We start from the raw sequence: 23851 nt of genomic DNA on the forward strand, positions 1-23851 counted from the left end.
TAAGGAATCAAGCAGCAGAAGACATGCTAAACATCCATACCTCTGGAAATCCATATGTTGATGTGAGTTATTAAATGATTTCACAAACCACCATCCAGTGCTTTTTTTAGACAGTAATTCATTTTTGAACACTGAATAATTATTCATTAATTGAAGACAGCGCCGAGTGACATTAATTCCCAGACTCGTGTCTGTCCCTAATGACTTTTATAAAACCATTGATCTTTTTCAACACAAGTCATTACCGTCTCCATCATTTATTCTGAAGCTGTCCCATAATTGTAGACTTTTTCATGCTGACTTCACTGACCAATAGAAAGAGGTATGAGCATTCATTTATACATGTGCAATCTAACATTCTTTATCCTTATGGTTCATGTGCCATATGGTGCGTGTTTGAGTAATTATTTGTGTGTTGATGAACCTTACAGCTATAAGTGCAAAAGGCTAAACCAACCAAATTTAGCATGAGACCTCAAAACTGAAAATGAAAAAGAGACACTAAAGATGTTTTAATAGATTTAATAGTATTTTTTTATAATTAGTTCTCAAAATATTTCCCACATCTTTAGTTACAGTTTTTCTCGATTGCTTAAACACTATAACCAGGCTTTTGAACTAAAATTTCAAAACCATAACATAAAAAGCACACCCATTTCACTAAACTATAAACACTATTCCCTGTTTTGACACATGAGTCAGATTTGTTGAACTGTCACTGCAAAACTCTACGCACAAATCCCTTCATTTCTCATTGCTTAGACCATGTTGTCATTTAGAAAGCACTAGCATTCAAAATTGTTCACTCAAGTCAGCACAGCTTCAGCTCAGTTAGCACACAATTACCCAGGTGGAAACACTAAGGGCCCTATCTTGCACCCAGCGCCATTGACTTTGTACACCGACGCATGTTTCATTCCTATTTTGCACCCGCGCAAAGCGCGCGTTTTCCCTCCACAGAAGCACGTCGCTAAACTAGGGAATGAACTTGCGCTCCCTGGGCGGTTCAGTGCAAAAAAGGAGGCGTGTTCCGGCGCAAACAATCCCTGGTGCTATTTTACTGTTCCATAAAACAATTGCACCACTGGCCAGAAAAAAACTAGTCTAAAGTCAGTGGCGCGTTGCGCGTTGTTCATTATGCTATTTTAAGGGCGCATGCTTGACCATAATGTATAGCGTGCACAACGCGCATACACTTTGATTCTCTAATCTACACAGGAGCAGCAGTTTTCATTTTTGCAAATCATATTATTACGATAGTACGATAGATAGATAGATAGATAGATAGATAGATAGATAGATAGATAGATAGATAGATAGATAGATAGATAGATAGATAGATAGATAGATAGATAGATAGACAATTTATTATAAAAGCATACATCTAGCTTACACATTTACCCACATTATTATATACCTGTTTAACCGAAGCTAATTTGGGTGTGTTTCTCCATCCCCAATGTCACTTCTCTCTCTCTTTTACGGCCGTGACAAGAGCGTTGCTCTCCTCGGCTGTGAACCGCTCCTGGCACGCGCCTGACAAATCCGCCGTTATAATAGCAATATGCCAAGGAAAAAGCGCGTCTGCTCTTAAAGGGAATGTGAGATGATGCTCTGATTGGTTTATTTCACGTTACGCCCAAACCACACCTATGAATAATGAAGCTACTTCAGACCAACCCATTTTAGATTTGCCATTTATCCCGCCGGGAAAATAGCAACAGCGCCGAGACCCGCCCACAAAGTTACTTGCGCTTTGCGCTTTGACACTTGCGTTTCAGATCGTTAAAATAGGGCCCTAAGAGTCAAAATTTAACACACATCAATCAGATCCTTCAATAGATATAAAAGGGCCCAAATCAGTTTATTGCATTTTGGAACAATGGATCCAGAAAGACATGAAGGAAGAGGGATAAAAATGAGGAGGAGGAAGGGCAAGGACAAGAAGACAAGCAGTGTCAGATGAAATTCAAGCCACTCTAGTTGCCCATGTCTTTATCAATGGTATGACTATGAGGGAGGCTGGGCTACGAGTAAGGCCAAATTTGAGTCGCTTTACCGTCGCCTCGAGAACCTTGAGGGAGGTGTGGTGGCAAACAAAATTCTATCACTGAATAAGAGACAAACATTTCCAATAGTCTTTGATGAGGTGTATTTTCTTGCAAGAAAAGGCCAGCAGTCGTACAGTCACACAGAGTGGCTGCAGAGTGTGACTGTGAAGGGAGGGCATCCTTTCTCCTTTATAGTCTTGACTCCCAGAATGTTATCTTTCTAGGTATTTCAACCATATGTGGAACATTCTTAGACGTGTCCATCATATTGTATCCTTGAGTGGAGGCCCTCCTGTTACGTCCCAACACTCTTTACCATTCCAATACAATTCGAATTCCATATTAGAATATGGTTTGTGTGTGCTCTTTTACTGTCATATGATGGTCACACACATCTTACTGTAAGTAAATATAAAAAAAAAATTAGAGGAGAGAGTAAAAAAAAAAAAAAAAAAAAGAGTAAAAAAAAAGAGTAAAACAGGGAAAAAAAATGTTTTTGTGTGTGTGTGTTTTCTGTGTATGAATAAAAATGTGCCAATGTATCCACTGGTTGTGTCTTTTGTGTTCATCATGTGAAAAGGTTTGTGATGGGGAACCACAAGCAACATAACTTACCAGTTTTGGAAATGTTGTTTTGAATTTATTGCACCAGTGTTTTAGACTATGTTGTAGTGTGTGTGATTTTGAGGGCTTGTGTGTCCTGTCTGAGGGCAAAGTTTGGTTTTTCAGCAAGAGTGAATGGTTTTGAGTGTAGAGCTTCATTTTGACCTGAAAATAGGATGTTTGGGGAACTGGGTGAGACGTTATGGATTTGTGTTTATAGTTTTGAGAATACGAGGCATAGTTTCAAGAAATGTGTTTAAGCAATCGAGAAAAACTGTATTACAAGTAGAAAGAGAAGACTCAAAAAAGATCTGCTAACATTAATCCCATGTTAACTAGAGTTAATATGAGTATGGATTAAGTATAGATTAAGTTAGAATTTTACTCATTGTCGTTGTTTTTGTAAAACTAAATTACACAAATTATACAATATATTATAGTATATTCTGTAAATTTCAGTTACAGAACAGTTTCACTGCTGAAAATCAACATGTGTATGAGTGTTGTAATTGTGTTAACACACTCTTCTGATAATGATTTGCACAAGATGGCAAAATCTTATACAAAAATGTATAGAACAATAATAGGTAGATCCCAGGGGTTGGGTTTTATGGTTACATTTAGGTTTGAATCCATCCAGGTTTGAAATTTTTGCCATTTCAAACGAACTCTAATGACACTAATGTCTAATAACACTAACTCTAATGTTAGGTGTTAGCTATGAGTGTATTAGCGTTTTCTGCGCTCCAATGTGATCCAGATGCCTTGCTCTGGTCGCAGCACCAGTTCACCCAGTGGCCGGAGTTCCTCCCTCTTCTGACATGCCACTATGTTAAAGTAGCGCAGAATATAAGCCAGAATAACCTTCTCCTCCATTATAGCAAACCGCTGACCTGAATACACAGAAAAGTAAAAAAATGTTGGGAGCTAGAATAATAAATCAATGAAAAGTATGATGTTTGTGTGTAGGTCTCACCGATGCAGTTGCGAAGACCGGCAGAGAAAGGAAGGAAGGCATAAGGATGTCGACCGACGCAGTTCTCTGGCAGAAAGCGCTCAGGACGGAACTCTTCAGGCTCAGGGAAGAAGCGTGGGTCACGGTGAAGGGCATAAGTTATGATGATGGCATTTGTTCCTTTAGGGACTTTATAGCCATCTACAGAAGGCATATCACACACACACACACACACACACACATATCATGTCAGATGTCCATCCTTATAGTTTCTCATAATAGGAAGGACTAGCTAACCAAGAGATTGTCATTATTTAAAAAAAAAAAAAATATATAAATAATGACAATATAATTATGATGACATTAATGTAGCTTCAGTGGAAAGAAAAAGATTATGCCCTCAATAACTTTTGTCTACTTCTTGCAATTACATCTCTTTTCTGACGTATTTACTGGCGCTAGTGTGGGACAACCTGACACCTGTCTCACATGAGATCACATCAATAGCAAACCACAACAATCCAGTCAATTCCAGATGGACAAAATCAAGTCCTGCACTACATTTTGTCTTGTTTGAGAAGCCATTTCACTCTGATACAGTATGTCACAATAGAGAAGAAAAGACTATCGCAACGTCCGTTTCATGCTGAATTAATTTTATTAACTGATGAATAGACAGAGCAAAATGGACACAAAAAGATACTAAAAGGTGTAAATTAATGAAATTCCTCATTACTCAATGCATGCATGACTTAAAGAATGAATGAATATGTGAGAAGGGAAGACTAATAAAAGGAACTCACTTATCTGTGTATCCTCGCAGATGGTTCGGGCAAAAAATGGAACAGAGGGGAAGAGACGCAGAGACTCCTTTATCACACACTCCAGATAACGCAGTTTCTTCAGATCCTCTGTGTTAACAGGCCTCTCAGACTCGCCTGACACACACATTGCAAAAATTATTTAAATGAGTTCCAAGCTGTTTCAGGTTCGTTTACCTCACAACAATGTTTCAACTATACTAGGAGTTTAACTGCATAATATGAACCACAAGTGGGCTTAACACACCAAAAACCTCAAATAGTTCTTGTTGGGCCTTTCTTTGGATTTCAGGATGGGAACCTAACAAGTGTATGGCCCAGTTCATGGCAGCCGCTGTAGTGTCATGACCCTGCAAAATGTATGAATGTATGAAATGCAAAAATACTACTTGGAATAAAGCCATCAGGATATAACATCACTCTAACATGAAGTTATTATAACAGTTCCTGCCTCAAACATAAAGGTGTCCACTTCCTCCTGGATATCTTTGTGAGTTAACTTTTTCCCATCCTCATCTGTTGTTTTCAACAGCATGTCCAAGAAAGCCCGTCTTTTCTTCATCCCCTGATCTGATTCGCTGTCGGACTCAATGTAGGTGATGTACTCTGCCCTTTCATAAATCACCTGTGTCAGAAAAAAAAAACCCACAGGTGATCAGAATGCAGCCTTGACTAGAATGAATGTGGACGGATGACACATAGACACTCACACTCTCTGTGAAGGAGTGAAGGATCTTCAGACTTCGGTTGTGTTCTCTGCCTTCGCCAAAATAGTTATACACAAAATCAGGCCAGAACCAGGGCATCCTCTGGCGCCTAGTGATGATGTCACTCATTCTACACCAAAGAGAAAAAAAGCGACTTGCCCCTTTTCACAGACTGTGATGATGTGTTTCCACAATTATCAACATCGCAAATCTACAACCTCATTTCTGTTAATTAATAGACATTTATCGCAGTGAACTTTGTGTTAAATGACCTTGGCAGTAAATTACAAAAACGAATTAACACTGCTGCGAGAGTGTTTATAATATAACGGCTAAGGGAGTGATGGCAAATATCACATCATTCTCTCTTCTGACCAACATAATCAATCTCTCATTATTTGTTATATAGTTACATCTGAAATGTGAAAAGGGTCCATGGACTGTTTAGAATAGCATGCTAAATATATATATATATCTTTTTTTAAATTTATGTTCTTTAATAATTCAAGCTAGAATTATTTTAAGTATTTTGAACCTTTCAGAGCACTGACTACAACTCCAGACTATTTGTGACCCTGGACCACAAAACCAGTCTTATGGGTTAAAATTGTTAATTAATACATAATCTGAAAGCTGAATAAATAAGCTTTCCATTGATGTATGGTTTGTTAGGGTAGGACAATATTTGGCCGAGATACAACTATTTGAAAATCTGGAATCTGAGGGTGCAAAAAAATCTAAATATTGAAAAAATCACCTTTAAAGTTGATCATTTCTGTTGGCGATTTTACTGCATCCACTCACAAAAATAATTTTTTGATATATTTAGGGTAGGAAATTTACAAAATATCTTCATGGATCATGATCTTTACTTAATATCCTAATGATTTTTGGCATAAAATAAAAATCGATAATTTTGACCATATTGCCACAAATATACCCGTGCGACTTATGACTGGTTTTGTGGTCCAGGGTCACATTTGAGAAAGACACAGTCATTGCATGGCCTTTACCCTATTCAAACAAACATGACGAGGAATAAAAGCTAACTCGCCAACCCAGATAAATACACACAGTCATTTGCACAGTTACAAACCAGCATTGATTTGTACTCGGATGCACAGTCCAATCTGTCTAATATCCACCCTAGATATCCCTGCCATATTAACACTAATGTAAAAAAACAACACTTACTTGTACACACTGCGCACATACTCAGAGTCATAGTTGCTCTGTGCATAGATCTTCTTCCCCATAGCAGTCTCTGAAATGCAAACAAGATCTGTTTTTGGCACTTGCTCCACGTCCTCAAAGTACTTTCTATTGTCATCAACACTAAAAACTAAAACCATCATTAACACACAATACCGTGTACCTTTAACATCAGTCCAAAATGTATAAATGATCTATACCCTGTATACATATTAGACTATCAGTACCTAACCTGTTATCATTCAGTGTCCTGGTAGCGTGACACTTGACGTCCTTTTTTATTGCCACTTGAGTAATCATCATATCATTCGAAACCTTACTTGAAATTCATGACTTGAAATTGGACATTGCAATACCACGAAAACTATAACATATATCCAATTTAGCAGGCTCAATTTTTGTGTTATCAGTTACCAATTTGGAACACAACTTTGTTAGAAACGGCTTTGATTTTCTAGCTATTTTAGAGTCCAAATGATATATAGTTTACTGTAAAACAAATGTAGCTACTAAACTAAACACTTTTCATTTTATACTATATATATATATATATATATATATATATATATATATATATATATATATATATATATATATATATATATATATTATTGTATAAAATGAAAAACGTTTAGTTAGCTACATTTGTTTTACAGTAAACTTAAACTTGAAGTGCTTTCATTTCTGCATTGATCTGTTGAGTGTCTTCTTTAAAAATAGACAAACTATGAATTATAACAATTTAAGTTCAGATCTATGCTCAAAAAGAGGGGTGACAGTTAACAGGTTAAGGTTCAAGTGTACTCAGAAAATCACACAAACCACAGATGATGTCAAGGGCGCAGAGAGTGATGTGGTTAAAGCAGTTGAAAGGCCCTTTTCCAGCTTGCTTCTCCAGTTTCTCGATGAGAACCTCCGCCTGCTCATTCATCACCTCAAGGAACTCAGTTAGTATGGAGAAATGAAATGTTGGAGTTAGCATCTTACGTCTGCGTCTCCACTTATCCCCAGTACTAATAGAAAGGAAAATAGAAGGGTATTTAAGACAGATATCCTTTATATCAGTGTGGATATTATTCACATCTACTTTATGGATAATTTGATCATTATTTGTAAAGGGATGGTACTTATATGTTTACTCTTTTATTAAGAGTAATTTAGTAAACAGTTTACCTGGTGAGTAGTCCTGTTCCCAGCCAGGGGTGCAGAAATTTGTAAGCGTAGGCCTTGTCCATGTGAACAGGGTTGTTCAGCAGTGTCTGTATATGTGGTAGGATTTGCCAAGAGAAACATATAAAACAGAGAAGTGAGGACTTGTAAAACTGTCTTTGTAATAAATTGAATTTCGCATGAGTGTTACCACATAGGGTTAGATGATATATTGAGTATTTATGATTTGTCTGCAATGGAAACATTTTGTCAGCAATATAAAATGAAACAACATTTTGAATCTTTTTATTTGACAATTAGGTTTCCTAAAGACTGCGTCATAACACTAGTTTCACAATCTTGTCTTTTTTCACAAGTGTGAGGCATCCTGTTGCTGATTTGTGTCTTTTGTACACAGTGAAACTTGCACTTTTTTTATCACATTGGACTTTAATACTGCACTGAAAATTCTCTTTGAATATTCTCTTCTAATCTTAAACCTCCTATGTATTTCTTTATACAGATAACATACATATATTATCTTTTTAGTTATAGTTATCAACTTTGTTGTGCCGTCAGAAAAGTTCACAAACCAAGGTTATCTTCATCTTCAAACATTCGCTCATATTGTGAAATATACTGATTAGGCCAGAGACCCTGATCATTACAGGTGAGTCTTTCTGTCTACATGCAAGTGGACAATACAGTACCTCGATAGTCTCAGCATGGTATAAGATGAGAAACGGGACAGGTCCAATCCATAATTTAAACAGAGGAGAATTCCGGAATTCATTTGTGTAGCCAACCAACTGACAAAAGAAATCTGAAAGAAAGTTTTCATCTTTTTTATTTTAATGCATTTGAAAGGTTACTTTAAGTCAAGTGCAATTGGCGTTGTTGACAGTAACATGGACATGGACTTTTTATGTTAAATTTAATAGAGACTGGGGGTAGTAGTCACATAAGGTGATAAAACTATAACTATATATTTCAACTAAGGTTTGTAAGTAAAATAATTGCACAATCGCTTATGCAAAATATTTACTAAAAATGTGACGCCTAGTCCCAGGCTTAAAATATGGTAAGGGAAATTGTACATTTTAGGTGTTTTTAACTGTTCATAATTTATTTTACGTTTTCCCTTTAATAGTATTGAGAATCAGATTTAAGAACAAGCCTCCAAATAATCTCAAGAAAAACATTTTGAGAAAATAAAAGATCTCATTTGTAATTTCTCATTAGAAATATTTTTGAATTGGGAAAATGTGGCTGATTCATTTGCTACAAACGCATGACCTGCCAGAACTGAAAGCGAATGAAGTTGATTTTTTAAATACACTAGTCTTTCAATTAATATGTCATAAACCAGAGGTACACATATTAGGAAAAAAAGTTTTCAAGGAATTATAGCATATTACAGTGCATTAGTAGCCTCATTACTTGACATGTTATATCAATTACCCATTTGATTGTTATCATTGTTATATAATTTAGTTTAAAATATTTTCATGGATAAATTATATTTGTATTTTTATTGTATTTTATTTTATTTTATTTTATTGGACCGATATAAAGCTCCTCTTACCTCCCCCGTTCGATTTAAACTGCAGCGCGTTCCCAATGAATGGATATGTGTTTCCAATGCTCGGGATGGGCTTCAGCTCTTTCCAGTTGTGCAGGTAGTTTTTCAGCAGCTGGTAAGTGATATGTGTCAAGAGAATAACACATACTGCCGCGGCCACGAACCCAAAGGTATACACACCGACAAACACGACCATCTTGACAGTGAGACGCACAGCCGGCGAGTCGTCTGTGTCTCTATCAGCTCTCCAGTGAATTTACTGGACTTTGGATCATCCTGACAATAATTCCATAAGCGCTGGTACAACCCACTGAAATAACTAAAGAATTGCAGAACTGTTCAAAATCAAAAATGTACTTTGAAATTACAAAATTAAGTTTGGTGTGTTTATGTTGGGAAAGTCCCAATGGGAATTTTTGGAAGGACTATTACAATACGATGTTTGAAGCATAGAAGCGGTTAGAGTGAATGTCAAAGTGTCCCAAAAGAATCATTTGTATAGAGATCTGCCAGAAGAATCAGCCATGATGAATGGCTTAACTGATTACAGAGGCATCTGATGACCAAAATAAATTGCAATTCACAAATTTTAAATCAAGTGAGCCCAGAGCGATTTGTGTTCACAATGTAGCCTACGTTTTAGCTAAATGTACTCAGACCACATCCCAGGATGCTCTTGGGTTGGTTCAGTCTAGATCGTTTGGAGTGCTCGGCATATGGAGCAAAAAGACCCCTAAAAAAGGACCAACTGTGAAAACACATTTAAGGATGTGTTCACACTTGTTGATAGCATGTAGTGTAGCCTACGTGCTATCAACAAGTGTGAACACATCCTTAAATGTGTTTTCACAATTGGTCCTTTTTTAGGCTACATCACGCAGACATATGCTCACCCGCAATATGTCTCTAAGACTTTTCCTGTCAGATGTCAAATAGACATTTAGAAAATGTCTTTAAGATGTTATGATTTAGAATGTATGTAAAACTGCTTTTTCAAAGATGCTGATCAGATGTTTATACACAACAGATGTTTTCCAAATTAAGAGCCCTTTAGCGGACATCTTAGAGCTATAGTGCTATCTGATAAATTATCTTTACAGATAGCACATGTACATCGCAAGGACGTCTATTTGATGTGAGTGCATGTTTTTTTTTTTCAAAATTCAAAATTTCTTTAAGATGCTTATGATTTAGAATGAATGTTATACTGTCTTTTTAAAGACATTTATCAGATTTTTGTACACAGCATATGCTTTCCAGACAGTGTGCTCTGAGTCTACAAGACATCTTGAAGATGTACATGTGCTATCTGGGTTAGTTCTTTTGGTCCGGACCAAAACAAAAAAATAAATCATTCCTGATTTGTTTAGCGTTCACACTGTCATTTTTAACACCGAACCTAAAGATATTATTATTAAAGATATTTTTTTTTTATATTTTCCGAGGGAACTTACAGAACATTCAAAACAATACTGTGTGCTGGGCTAAATGCACTCATTGTATGTGCAAACATTCAGTATAATGGTATTTTTACCAGCTGAGAACTCACAAAGAGCTTATAAAACGTGTAAAAGTGTCAAAACAATGCCAGGAATTCCTCCGTTACACACAAACGAAGATCTGCTGCTAGGAGACCGAACTCTATTGTCTGTACCAAACTGTAATGGGCAACGTAGCTCCTATCACAAGAAAAAACAGAATGCTGTCCTTCGTGGTCGCATTTGTGTGACATCAAGTCCTGTTTTTTGGTTTGTTTAGATGCCTTTAGTCTGTGTTGAGTTCATATTTCAGTTGAACCGCACCAGAGTTTGTTTGTAAGCGGGCCGAGACCCACCTTTTCAAGAGTCTCAGGTCACTTGTTTGGTGTGCACCATGGCAGCGGTCATGCATTCAAATGAGCCGCACTAATAGAGCAATCGCACTAACAGAGTAAACGAACAAAACCAAGAACACACCCGACGCATGTAAAAATGTTCGAAAATTAAAGAGAACCATCTTACATATTGTTCCTTTAATAAATTATACAATGCTTTTGGATCATTGCAAAGACATTGTAGGCTACAATATATCCTGGAGTAAAATTCGCTTACAGAAAGGTGCGTTCACGGCATTAACGTAATGATTCTGAACTGTAAAAAGTCTTCACGTGCTTGCAGAACTTGTAATTACAAAGTGCTAACTTGTAATTTTCTGAGAGGTACCATTTGTACTACGTGGCCACTGAGGCACCTGACCAGTGCAGATTTTAGTGTGAGTTTGACTTGAAGTAGAAGACTGTGCAGACCAATCAGTGTATGTCATCAAAATACAGTGAGAGCAATTTGTAAGCATATGGAGCTTTATTTACGGTAATTACGACATGGCGTGAATTCAGCAATAGTCTGCCCATGCCACTCCTGAATTTGCATGACTTCCAAGTTGGCCTATTCTTGTGTCTGCAAATATTTCTAGTTTCTAGGCATACCTTTTTAAAAATGAAGGCGAAATGAACAGCAATAATGATTAGGTAATCACAAAACTGTGCACATGCTTTTTCTTGATCATTACTGCATGGTAAAAAGGTAGACAATTGACTCATAGATTAAGATAAAGATTGTGTTCTAAGATAAAGATTGTGATTGTGAAGGGGTTAGAATTGTTGCATTATTCCAGATAAATAGATTGAGATTCACAAATAAATGTAAAGTGTTTAACAAAATTAATAAAATTCACAAATAAATAAAAAGAGATTTCCAAACAAAAACAGTATTTACAGATGTGTTTCATGACACAAACACAGCTCTGCCTGGCATTCATTTGTGAATCGCTTTCTGTGCATTTGTAGGTCCCCACACGCATTTGTTGATTTTGAAATCTAGCGTCAAGACGTGCAGACAAATCCACAAATAAGTGGAATCCACCCACCATCTACTTAAGCCAATCAGATAACAGCCATTTCCACTGACCACTCATAGCACGCTCATGCTCCAACCAATCTTCAAAATCAGGGTGGTCTTGCCCTAAAATAAAGATGCGTTCACTACTTACCGGCTACTTACCGCAATTACGTAATTTCAACTTGTAAGAAGTGTTCACTTCCTCATAAAGCTCATAATTACAGCTTATAAGATGGGAATTGTCTGTGAACTCCTACTTGTACCACCTGACCGCTGCAGATTCATTTAGGTGTTGATAGTGGTGCCATAGAAACAAATAAGTTTCTATTCTGAACAGCTCAGAATATAACGTCACGTGTTATCATCTTCAGACTACGGTAATTACGACATGGCGTGAGTGCAGCAGAACTTTGCTCATTCATCTGCATTTGCTCAAATAGGAAGCATAAGGCCTGTAAAATTGGTACAGGAAAAGATGTTTAAAATTTGGATTTCATTAAACCATTAGACTGTGTATCAAGCCAAGCCTTTGAAAATGCCAGAGAAACAATGCTTAAAGGTCCCGTTTTTCGTGTGTTTTTGAAGCTTTGATTTTGTGTACAGTGTGCAATATAACATGTGTTCATGTTTCGCGTGTAAAAAAACACAGTATTTTTCACACAATTTACTTATCTGTATACCGCTGTTTTCACTGTCCTAAAAACGGGCTGATAACTTCCTTGTTCTATGAAGTCCCTCCCTCAGAAATACGTAACGAGTTCTGATTGTGCCAGCGGTTCCTGTGTTGTGATTCGACAGCAGCTTAGTGCACGTTGCCCGTTGGGAAGGCCAAACAAAGGTGATTGGACTCCGGGATGAAAATTACAGCGTCTCGACGACATGGCAACAAACACACTCTACAAACGCAACTCTTCCTCTTCTCCGTGGGAGCGCAACAAGACCACGACCCCTTTTTTTTTGTATTCCTGTGGGCGGAGGTTAGTCAAAAAACTGTTCTAGTGACGTCATTAAAGAAGGAAGTAGAGGGATGTAGTCCAAAGCGGCCGTTCACTGTAGGCGACTTCTGTTAAATAAAATATCTCGCTTGGCATTGAACTTTGAGCTTTATAATTTTACAGATATTATTTATACTCTAACAACAACATTACACACTAACTAAAGTTTGAAACACGGGATCACAAAGAATGGGACCTTTAACATCTCTGTTATGGGAAGGGGTTATGGAAGCGTCACATTATTCAAGACAGAACAGAAAAACATGTAGCACGATATTTCACACAGTCTTGTTCCCCATGTACATACGGCTACTTATTATAGTAATCGCAATAACTGGGAATAGTATAACTAGGTAACTCTGAACCTACCCCTAAACCTAACATTAACCACGTAGTTAGGCCTACCTTACCCAGTAATTTCTAAGGTAACCAGGCTACACTGTCTGTAAGTACAAGTAAGTGGACATACTGTAAAATAAAGTGCAACCGAAAAGCATCAATAAAAATGGTCTAACTAAATCCAAATTTAAACATCTTTTACTGTACCAATTGCATGAGCCTCAGAGTTGTGTTTGTGAAATAAAACATGTGTAAGTATTGTTAGTAAAATTTGTAAGTAAATATTGTTTTTATTTGCAAATCTCAATTTATTTGTGAATTCTATTAATTTCTGTGAAACTCTTTACATTTATTTGTGGATCTTCATTTATTTATTTGGAATAATGCAACAGTTCTTCTAACCCAATAGAAAAGAGAGGAGCAGACGGCAAAAAATGGTTACTTCAAGGTATGGCAGCAGACAGCACTTTTACGATTACAATTTTCACATACATTTCGTGGGTTTTTTTTTTTTTTTTTACATTGGTGAAAGTTGTGGCTGTAATTAAGGGCGTCTGGATTTAAGAATGCGAATATTGCATTGAAATGTTGCTATAGTTTGTTTATCTGCCTGCGTGCAAATCATAACGTGAAGTTTGGCAAGGTTGCTATGACATAAGTTTCCTCCGTCATTAAAGCATGACAAAAGAAATGTCTAGGTTGCCAGGATACGGAAATCAGGGTTGCAGTTATTCAGCTCCACGGGAGAGGGAGGCATTGTGCGCGTGAAAGTCTTGTTGGGTCGTCAGGGACAGACAAAACACTGAAGCTCATTCGAAGGCAGGTTATTGTTTTAAATGTTTTATTGCGGTCTTTATTAGTGTTAAGTTTAACGTAGTTAGATACTGTAAGCTACTTATAGATCATGCACACGATAATCATAAATAGAATAGCCTAATTATTTTTAAATGCATCAATTTAAATTAAGTTGGCATAAATTAGCAAAATTATTATATCTTACTTTATTTTATATTATGTTATGTTTTATATTATATCCTGTAACGGTAGCCTAATAATCGTATTATAACTTTGCACTTACCTCTTCTGTTAGAATTAAAACTGAGCGCGTTGCCTAGGAAAGGGTAAGTTGGACTAATCCCGGGAACAGGTTTTAGTTCTCTCCATTTGTGGAAGTAATCTTTAAAAAACTGATATGTTGTGAAAGTCAAAACAAGTAGAAGTAAGACAAAAAATAGACATCCATTTAACAGTTCACCAACTTCCACATGCATTTTGATGTTTTGTAAGATGTTTCGTGCAGTGCTTTTCCAGAGCTCATCGTCTAAATGACTACTTGAAAAAGTTGTAGACTACATCCCCCTAAAGACATGGGACGTGCTTAGGTTTTCAAATAAACAAAATGACTCTCCTTGTTTATTCTGTACAAGCATATGACCACAATCTTTATTTATTTAATATGGAATAGAAATTACAAAGACTTCTCTCTCTCTCTCTCTCTCTCTCTCTCTCTCTCTCTCTCTCTCTCTCTCTCTCTCTCTCTATATATATATATATATATATATATATATATACACATACATACATGTACATGTATGCATTTATGTATGTATATAGATATAGATAGATATATATTAAATGTCAAATGGCATTTTAATGTGCTTATAGAGAAACAGACAAAAATAAAAATCTACAAAGAAACATTCTGTGGAGTAAAGAAATGAACACTGGGTGGCTGCATTGTACCAAAAACAAAAAGCAATTAGTTAGCATTCGAAAATACTCAAACATGAGCTGCTTTCTTAGTGACATCATTGGTATTTACATTGTTTAGCATTAACATTGATTTTAAATACAAACAAAGTGCAACATTTATCATCAGTTTTTTTTTTACTATTACTCCTTCTCAGGTTGAAACAATCAAATAATCAGTACCTGAGGCAACATCCCAAAGCTACTCAATCTACAAAAACATATCCTGCTCTGCTGTATTTTGGGAAAAAATAATAAATTAATAAAAAAAAAAAAAAACTGTATATTTTATAGTTCAACAGATCATTGAAAGTGATTGCTAAATACATATTTTTACCTTTTCTATTTGGATCTGATGGAAGTGGCTAGCAAATGGACAGATTTAATTACATTTGTATGTTCAAAAATGCAAGTTTGTGTAAACTGATCTCTTTGGGCATAAGGAAATAGCACCTTAGACATATTGGGCCTTATTGCAAGTATCTAGTTTGGAGTTGTAAATGGGTTATGGTATTTAGGTTACTAAAGAGGATAAAAAGGTAGTGAAACTTCTAATCACAATAAATGTATGTGTTTGATTAAAATAATTTGACAGGTCACATTTGGTAGCTTCCTTGCAAAGCCATTTGATGTAATTTCTGCTAGGTTGCACGGTCTGCTGGATTTGGAAGGAACCATCACTCAATATTATCTGACCTGCAAATTCTTTTCAACTGTAAATGTGTTAAGAAATATGAAAGTGATGAAACTGAGAATTCAAGTAAGGACCTGGACCTGGCACAAAATAAACATTATGGAAAAATAATTTCTAGTTAAGCCTGTTGGTGGAGGCTAATGCAGAACGAAGTTTCTGATGGAAAGCTAGGATACGTTCCCTGTGTAACGGCCAGTTGAGAACACAGCAAGGTTTAAACATGCCACGACGAAGATGCAGAGAGCGGTTCAGATTGTAATCAGTTACATCTTGCAAGAAAATCAGAATCAAGGAGTCACGATTCTCCTCCATTACCTGGTGAAGTGCATGATGTGCTTTGAATCTGCAAAGAAAGGAGGAGAAAGTGTAAATACTTCTGAACTTTTGAATTAGCTGAAATACCTGTGCATTTCAATAACTTGCTGAAAAGGAAGCTTGTGTTTGGTGAATATGTGAGGTGTTTTTTTCAGGATCTGAATCTATACCTTAAAGAACCGAAAATGGTCAGTGGTTTGTATTTAATTAATGGTGACAAAATATTATTATTAATGCCTTTTTCTATCTATAGATTAAGTAATTTTACTTACTGCCTACACCATGGATCCTTTAAAAGCATTTCTGTGATAACAAAAATTATCTTCCTGGATTGTCCCATGTTATCAATAATGGTGTCAAGTTGAGAAAAGCCAGGTATTGCATCTCTGTGTTCAAGGAAAAAATTAAAATTTTCGTCCTCTAGGGGGAGCAAGCTTCGTTCCACCCATGGTCTGTCCTTAGGAGTGTGAATGATATAAGCATCATACACATATCTACCTTCAGCAACGCTTTCATCCTTCAACGACCCCAGCATACGGTTTACCATTATGCTCCAAAAGAACTGGATTCTCCATCCTTGGAAGTGCACCAGGAAAGCTGTAAATAACAACATTAAGACCCCTGTGCTACTCAAAATGTACAGTGCCTTAAAAGGTGTCATATCCTTGCAGGACAATGGGTCAAAGCTCATGACTGAGCGGTTAAAGTAGGCATTTGGGGTGTTGCAGATGTAACTTTGAGGAAATCCAGGAACGCTTGCATTGGTGGAGTTTAGCCACTCAGAGAACCACAGGATGCTCTCGCAGGTGCAGTCAAAGGGGTTGCGGTCCATGGAAAGTTCTGTCAGGTTGGACAGCGGCACGCCAAATGTGGCACGCTGGACGGATGTTATAAGGTTTTTTTGAAGATGCAAATACTTTAAAGACTGTAGGTCATCAAAAACAGAGGCATGCAGCTGATTCAAGAGATTCCCACGGAGACTTAGCTCGTGTAACTCAGAGAAGCCACGCAAAGCATCAAGTGGAATCTCATCTAGGCCATTGTAATCCAGATCCAGAAGAGTCAGCTTTGTAGCATCCTTGAGGAAAAACACTGGACCACCAGGGTTGGCTGTCTTCCACAACCTAGCCAAGTTGTTGTGCTGCATTTTCAGCACTTTCAGATGATACAGCCCTGTCAGCATGCCAGCATTTATGTTTGCAATATTGTTATTACTGAGATCTAGAACTGTGAGGTTGACCAGTGGCTTGAATGGAGATTGTTCCATATCTAGGGTCCCTTTTAGGGCACGACCTAGCTTTAGAATCCTCAACGTAGGGACGTGGATGAATGATGCATTGGTAAGGGAAATACTTTGCTGGTTTATAGACATGTCAATCTCTTTAATGCTAGTTAGGCCCTCAAACTCATCCCCTTTCAACTGTTGGTTAATGAAGTTTCGGCCAAGTAGGAGTGTAGTAAGGTTGCCCAAAATTGAGAAGGCACCAGGCCCCAACTTGTTTATACCCATGGCTGTAAGATTAAGAGTCTCAAGGAGAGGAGATTCTTGCAGAGAAGCAAAGGTTTTGTTTGTGACTGTCTTCAACCCTGTGATGCTCCAACTTAAATCCAGTGTCTTCAGGTGCAGAAGTCCAGAGAAGATGTGCTCCGTTATCTCTCGGAATGCAGTATTTCCCATAAACAGATGCTCCAACTTGACTAAATGGTGGAATGAGAAGTCTTCAATAATTGGTAAGGATGATGTATGACTCTTAATCAGTGCTTTCTGCAGGTTAAGCTGCCTTAGGTTTCCCAGTCCACTGAAAGTGTCCTTAGTTAGGTGTCTAAGGGAGTTATGCTCCAGGGATAAAGATTCCAGTCGGGGAAACCACTGAAAGGCACCATCAGCAATCTTTGACATTGTGTTGTAGCTGAGGTCAAGCACTGTGATGTTAGTCTTGTCTAGACCTTGAAAAGTCATGTTTGAGAGTGTCACCTGGAGAGTGTTCTTAAGAGAAAGGTTTTGCAAGGCTGTGCCAGCAAGTTCTTCGCAAAGACTGGTGATAAGCTGAGAGCTGAGCCTGCTCTCATCCAGAACCAAGTCAGATATTCTAGCAATAGCCTGGAAACAGCCTTTCTCGACCTGAGTTAACAAAACAATTGAAAAAGAAGACAAAGTTTGTTGGAGTGAGAATGGTAGAGCCAAACCAGGTTCAAGAAACTACACTTTTTACCATGACATAAAAAAAAGGCTGCACAAATAATCGCAATTAACATGAAATTGCGCTTAAACTGATTTGGCTTATCAGTGATTATTTGTTGCGCAGCTTGTCAGTGACGGACGGCTCTGTGATCAGTAGTAAATGCTGCTCCATCTGAAAGCACTGCGAGTCACTTATAATGTGCATTTGAAAAAGCAACACGCGTCATTCCAAACGAAACAAAAGACCAACATTTGTCTTGTCCAACAAAAGACAACATTTAATAAATCAATCAAAGCGTTTCAGTCTTCTGTTTATTCAGCTACAGCGATAGTTTGATGTAGGGGTGGGCGATATGGCAAAAATATCATATCACGATTTTTTCAGGAAAATCACGATTCAAAATTTTTTAGCACGATTCTTTTTTAAGTTGGTTTTACTATTTTGCAAGTGACTGAGCATTACAGCCAAACTAATGTCCCTATTTTAAAAACAAAGCCTTAGGTAACAAAATATAAAATAAAAAAGAATGGCAGACATTTAGGCCAAAGTGGCGAAGATAAAAATATTTGTCATTATTTTCTTTGTTACTAAAAAAATAAGAACAAAGATACACATTACACAACTTAATATACAAATAAAATAAACAGTGCTTTATTTTTTCAGATACAGTAGGTGTATTTAGCAGTAGCATTGAAGAAAGTAATTAAATGAACAAATATGAAATTAAAACACTAGACTTCACTGTATAAATTATACATTGATTCTTAAAGCTACTATTAAAGTTCTCATTCAGTGAGTGATTTTCTCTTTGTGTTTTGTTGTTTTATTAACATTAAAGGGATAGTTCCCCCAAAAATGAAAATTGTCATAATTTACTCTCTCAAGTTGTTTTAAACCCGAATAAGTTCCGTCTGTTGAAAATAAAAGTTATTTTGAAGAATGTGGGTAACCGAACAGTTGCTGGTTCCCAGTGTATAGTTTTTTCTCCTATGGAAGACAGTGGGGACCAGCAACTATTTGGTTACCCACATTCTTCAAAATATCTTTTTTTGTGTTCAGCACAAGAAAAGTTTAATACAGGTTTGGAACTAATTAATACAGGTTTTTGGAGAACTATCCCTTTAAGGACAAGCAGCAGCATGTTTACCATTAGGCTACTGTCACTTTAAGACCGACATGCGACGCATATAACACACGCACCAGATTTTCTCTCAAATGTTTGCTTTCACTTTAGACATAACCAACTCTGTTTATTTAAACCTTGTGTGTATTTGACAGTATTAGCGCAATGAGACTCTAAAGATAACTTAGCCCAGTAAACAGGCACTGTTTGACAGGCTGTTATAGATCCTGTGAGCTTCGGGGTGTATGCGCTCAGAAAAGCGCATGTTAGAACAGTGCATCAGCATGCAAATGAAATGTTTAACTGGCAAGGATTTAAAGCACATGTAAATAATGAACTTTTGTGAAATATTTTGTTTTAACGACATATCTCGTTATTACGAGAAAATATGTTGTTAAAATGACATAACATCTCGTTATTACCACATAATAGAGTGGAAAAAATAATATCTATGTGGCAGCAATGCGCCACTGTACAAACGAAACGAAATGAAATGAAGAGAAAAGAATACAGTCGGACCTTGGAGTCAAACCCCTGTCACTAAGAGCAAAACGAAACTGCTACCCGTGCACGCAGTCTACTGCCCTGAAGGTGATTCATTTTTCTGGGAAATCCAAAGTATATGATAAAGTGAAAAGGGGGATACACTTGCCCAATGAGGAAATAAAAAAATATGACACGATAAAAGTCCAAAAACTAGTCGTAACAACGTTAGATAAACAGGACCCATAAGGTGGATCTCCATTCAGAACGACACTCTACTACATAGGTCTTTTCCACCTACTTCATTAGATGGGCTGAACTTTGAAGAAAAGGGAGGGACTGATTATAATATTATACAAAACGCCAATTTTAACACCGTCTTTGTCAGATGGAAGCCCCGTAAATTACGATGTACTATGGATGGCCTGCGGCGTCAGAAACGTCATTTTTGGCTGGGTCGAAAAAGGCCGATAATGACGGCGATTTTGCAGCGCAAACGCCATGAAATGTGACCCATTTGGTGTTCCATATATATTTGGAGTGTCTGCACAAGAGCACCTTCTGGCTTTCAGATAGAGCAGCATTTACTACTGATCACGGAGCCGTGCTGCACTGACAAGCTGTGCAGAAATAATCGCAGCCTATGCCATATTGCGTGCGCTTTCATTTCGATTAATCGTGTAGCGATTTTTTGTACTCGGCTTTTGTAGCCCTAGTTTTTTACATGCACAGTTATAGTTATAGGTTTTTGCATTGTCAAGCAACAGTCTCATCTGTCTGTCCGAGTATCCGTGATAATGCATAATCTAATATTTGAAGGATTAACCATCATCTCTGTCTTTAGAAGAAACTTTAGTCTGATAAGTGTGTATACATGAGTTACGAAGCTGAGTTACAATCACATTTTCTAGGTTTATTATATCAACTTTGAAAAAATTGGGCAATTTACATTTGGAATGGAGCATTTTCATGACTTTTAAAAAGACAGATAATTGTTTTTAGTTTAGCTAAAACTTTACTTTTAAAAAATGCATATAAACATACTAATTATCTGCCATTTATTTTGAAGGTTAGCTCAAATTGCATTTGTTTTTTAATTTTCTCATGTTACACAAGCACTTGGTAATACTACACTACGCTAAGGTACTGTAGCATGAGATTTTTAGGTCATGTAAATAATCAGACTCAAAAGTTTTTCAATATTATTTCATCATGAAAACATCACAGCAAAGTCCAGTTGTCTGAGCACCAATAAAATGGTCCTAACAGCTTTCCGAGAAAGATAAGGGTAGATGCGAGTAAACACACACTGGCAAACACGTATGGTGGAGTCTGAAACACTGAAAGGTTTTTTATATAGATTCTAATGTGCAGTGAAAGTAACCTAACATGTGTCACATTCTGTTCCTCTTACCTTTTTAAGAGACCGAGACGAGAGTATCAGAACCCGAAATCCAGAGGAATTACTGAGGAATGAGAAGTCATTCTTTTGCAGTACAGAAAATTCATTTCCAGAAAGAACAAGGGTCACCAGATTTGGCAGCTGAGGTTGTATGCCCAGTTTAGCAGATGTTAGTTTGTTTCGAGATACATCCAACCATGTCAAACTCTAAATAGGGAGGAAATGTTATTGAAATGTATTATCTATAAGACCATAACAGACTGGAAAATGTTTCTTCCAGTAAGAGGCTATAGCATAAAATCAGTAATTGGTTTGAGTAAATTTCATATATTTTCCCTGTGTGGGAAAATGTGTCTTCATAAACATACCTTTAGAACAGAGAAGGGTTCCCCTTTTAGCTTCAGACGATTGTCAGACAAGTCAAGTCGTGTTAAATGAAAACAGTTTTCCAGGTCTTTCTCACTCATCAAATATACTTCATTGTGTTGCACATTCAGAATTTGCAGGTGTGGCAGAGAAAGACATAGATCCTTTTCTATGGCAGTTAAAGAGTTGTAGCTGGCATCTACATTCACCAGATTCGAGTACAAAAGCAAGGAAGACAGATTTTTTAATCTATTGTGAGACACATCCAGTGTGGTGATATTTTGGGGCAAGTTGGTTGGAACTACATCCAGATTCATATGACTACAGTCTGCTTTGGCATTTTCAATACTACATGTTGGCTTGTGTGGATATGCAGAGCCTGCATAGTGGGCATGGAAACAAGTGCAGAACAGGGGCAACAATATGAGTTTCATCAGTTCCATATATTTTCCTTCCTTATAGGCTTTTTCCACCAAGTCAAACTGCAATAAACATAATATTGTTGACAGCAATATGTTATACACAACGTATAAGCTTTCCTAAAGACAATACAACTTGCTACCTTACAAAAAGATCTAAAAGAGACCAGGGCTAGTTGTAACATGAGGAAGTTGGCACAAGATTTTAACTGAAGTTGAAACCTCAGGATAAGTGTATTTCTTTCTTGTCTGGTTGGGTCAGGTTATCACATTGGTAATTATATACATATACAGTTTATTACTTACTACTATTAATGTTATTTTTTATGGTGCCTTTTCCATTTTTGCTGTTTCATTAGTAATATTTTGCTGCTGAAAGTAATTCATACATTGCATATAATACTGTTTAATACATGCGTTATACTTATGAAATACTATTTATTTAAAGTATTTATATTTCACAATAGGCAGAGATGAGCGTGCAAAAACTTGTAACTAGCCCTGGTCTCCACTCTGAACTCTATTAAAGAAACATTCTACATCTCAGGAAAATTATAACAAAATAATTGTTTAGACTCTTTCCAAAACTGCTAACATTAGGCTGCACGTAAAATTATTTTTGTAACAAAGTACTGCAACTCAATTTAGCATGTGTGTTCATTTCATGGACTTACTTGAATTGTGACGATCTAATTTCCCACGTTCAGCTCAAATATCTGCATGGTTAAGTGGTTCAAGAGTGAAGCAACTCAAGTCAGTAATCTTGTATAACTTGTAAAATATAATATTTGCATGGGGAAAATAACCTTCTACAGGGAACAATTCCTGTTTCTTAAGAAGTGAAACAAAGAGAGGCGGATCCTTTCACAGAGACGTGTCCACTCCGACCTAGATATTCGTCACTCAGAATCTGAGTCTCAGATTCGACAGCGAGGTCAAGAGATTAATCATATATAAAATGTAGCCTATGCCAAATAACATGTTCCCCTCATTATTTAAATGCAGAATCGAATATGTTGCAAATTGCTTTATGACAAATTAAAATTTCATCTGTCAGCAAAAAACAAAACTTCCTCATTGTCATATGAACTTGCGAATTTAATATCACTTCTGCTATTTCTGATATAGTTTTTCCCCCTCGATATATTTTTTATTGGCTTCCTGAAAAGAAAAATAGGAAGTGAGTAATCTAAGAGGGATTTTCCCCTCAGAACATTCTGCAGACTCTCGAGCTTTTGTGAAAACTTGATAAATAATGAATTGCATTTAGGGTCTACAATATTTATTCATTAAAAAAAAAAAAACTTAATCATGTAAATGCATCGCTTTAGCAGTCATTCATCAGAATGTCCAGCTGAGGGCGCCAGATATTTCAAAATGTGATGACGTTGGTCAAGATTCAATAAAACACTTTGTATTACAGTTTTTTCCAATTGCTAACACACTAAAATGACATGCTCAGCACAATTATTTAAACTGACACACAGAAAGCAAAACCTCTTCTCAAGTCTCCAAAAGTCTAAACACATTTTCTGCTTTACACGCATTTTGCAATTCAATTTTGCAATTGGCACTTTTTAAATGCACTGAACATTTGGTTCTCTGCATAAAACATAACAATCTGACATAAAGTCACATGTTTGCCATTTCAAAACACTGCCATTCAAAATGACACTACATGAGCTAATTTGCCAATACATGTGCTGGCCAAACACCTCAATGGTTAATTGTTAACACTTCAATCTTTTTCAGTTTACTGTTTTTTGTGGGCATATTTTTGTTCAGTCCAATGGAAATATATCTGCTGTGCATATGTTGCACTGACTT

At 36.7% G+C, this 23851-nt stretch overlaps 2 protein-coding genes across 2 annotated transcripts; both read right to left on the reverse strand.

Moving 5' to 3' along the window:
• Positions 1-1199: 1199 nt before the first annotated feature.
• On the reverse strand, positions 1200-9346 carry cyp4v2a (cytochrome P450, family 4, subfamily V, member 2a). The gene is made up of 11 exons (XM_079853076.1): positions 9084-9346; positions 8209-8321; positions 7523-7608; positions 7172-7362; positions 6332-6401; positions 5141-5267; positions 4882-5055; positions 4678-4780; positions 4413-4547; positions 3631-3810; positions 1200-3547 (listed from the first exon to the last, which is right to left on the reverse strand). The coding sequence occupies exons 1-11, from the start codon at positions 9274-9276 to the stop codon at positions 3384-3386; spliced, it is 1536 nt and encodes a 511-aa protein (XP_079709202.1). The 5' UTR covers positions 9277-9346; the 3' UTR covers positions 1200-3383.
• Positions 9347-14708: 5362 nt separating this feature from the next.
• Positions 14709-22837, reverse strand: tlr3 (toll-like receptor 3). The gene is made up of 5 exons (XM_079858205.1): positions 22699-22837; positions 21608-22087; positions 21252-21446; positions 16321-18170; positions 14709-16076 (listed from the first exon to the last, which is right to left on the reverse strand). Exons 2-5 carry the CDS (start codon positions 22046-22048, stop codon positions 15848-15850), a joined length of 2715 nt encoding a protein of 904 aa, XP_079714331.1. The 5' UTR covers positions 22049-22087; positions 22699-22837; the 3' UTR covers positions 14709-15847.
• Between the last annotated feature and the right edge of the window lie 1014 nt (positions 22838-23851).

This window comes from Squalius cephalus, assembly GCF_949319135.1.
Source record: "Squalius cephalus genome assembly, chromosome: 2".
Lineage (NCBI taxonomy): Eukaryota > Metazoa > Chordata > Actinopteri > Cypriniformes > Leuciscidae > Squalius > Squalius cephalus.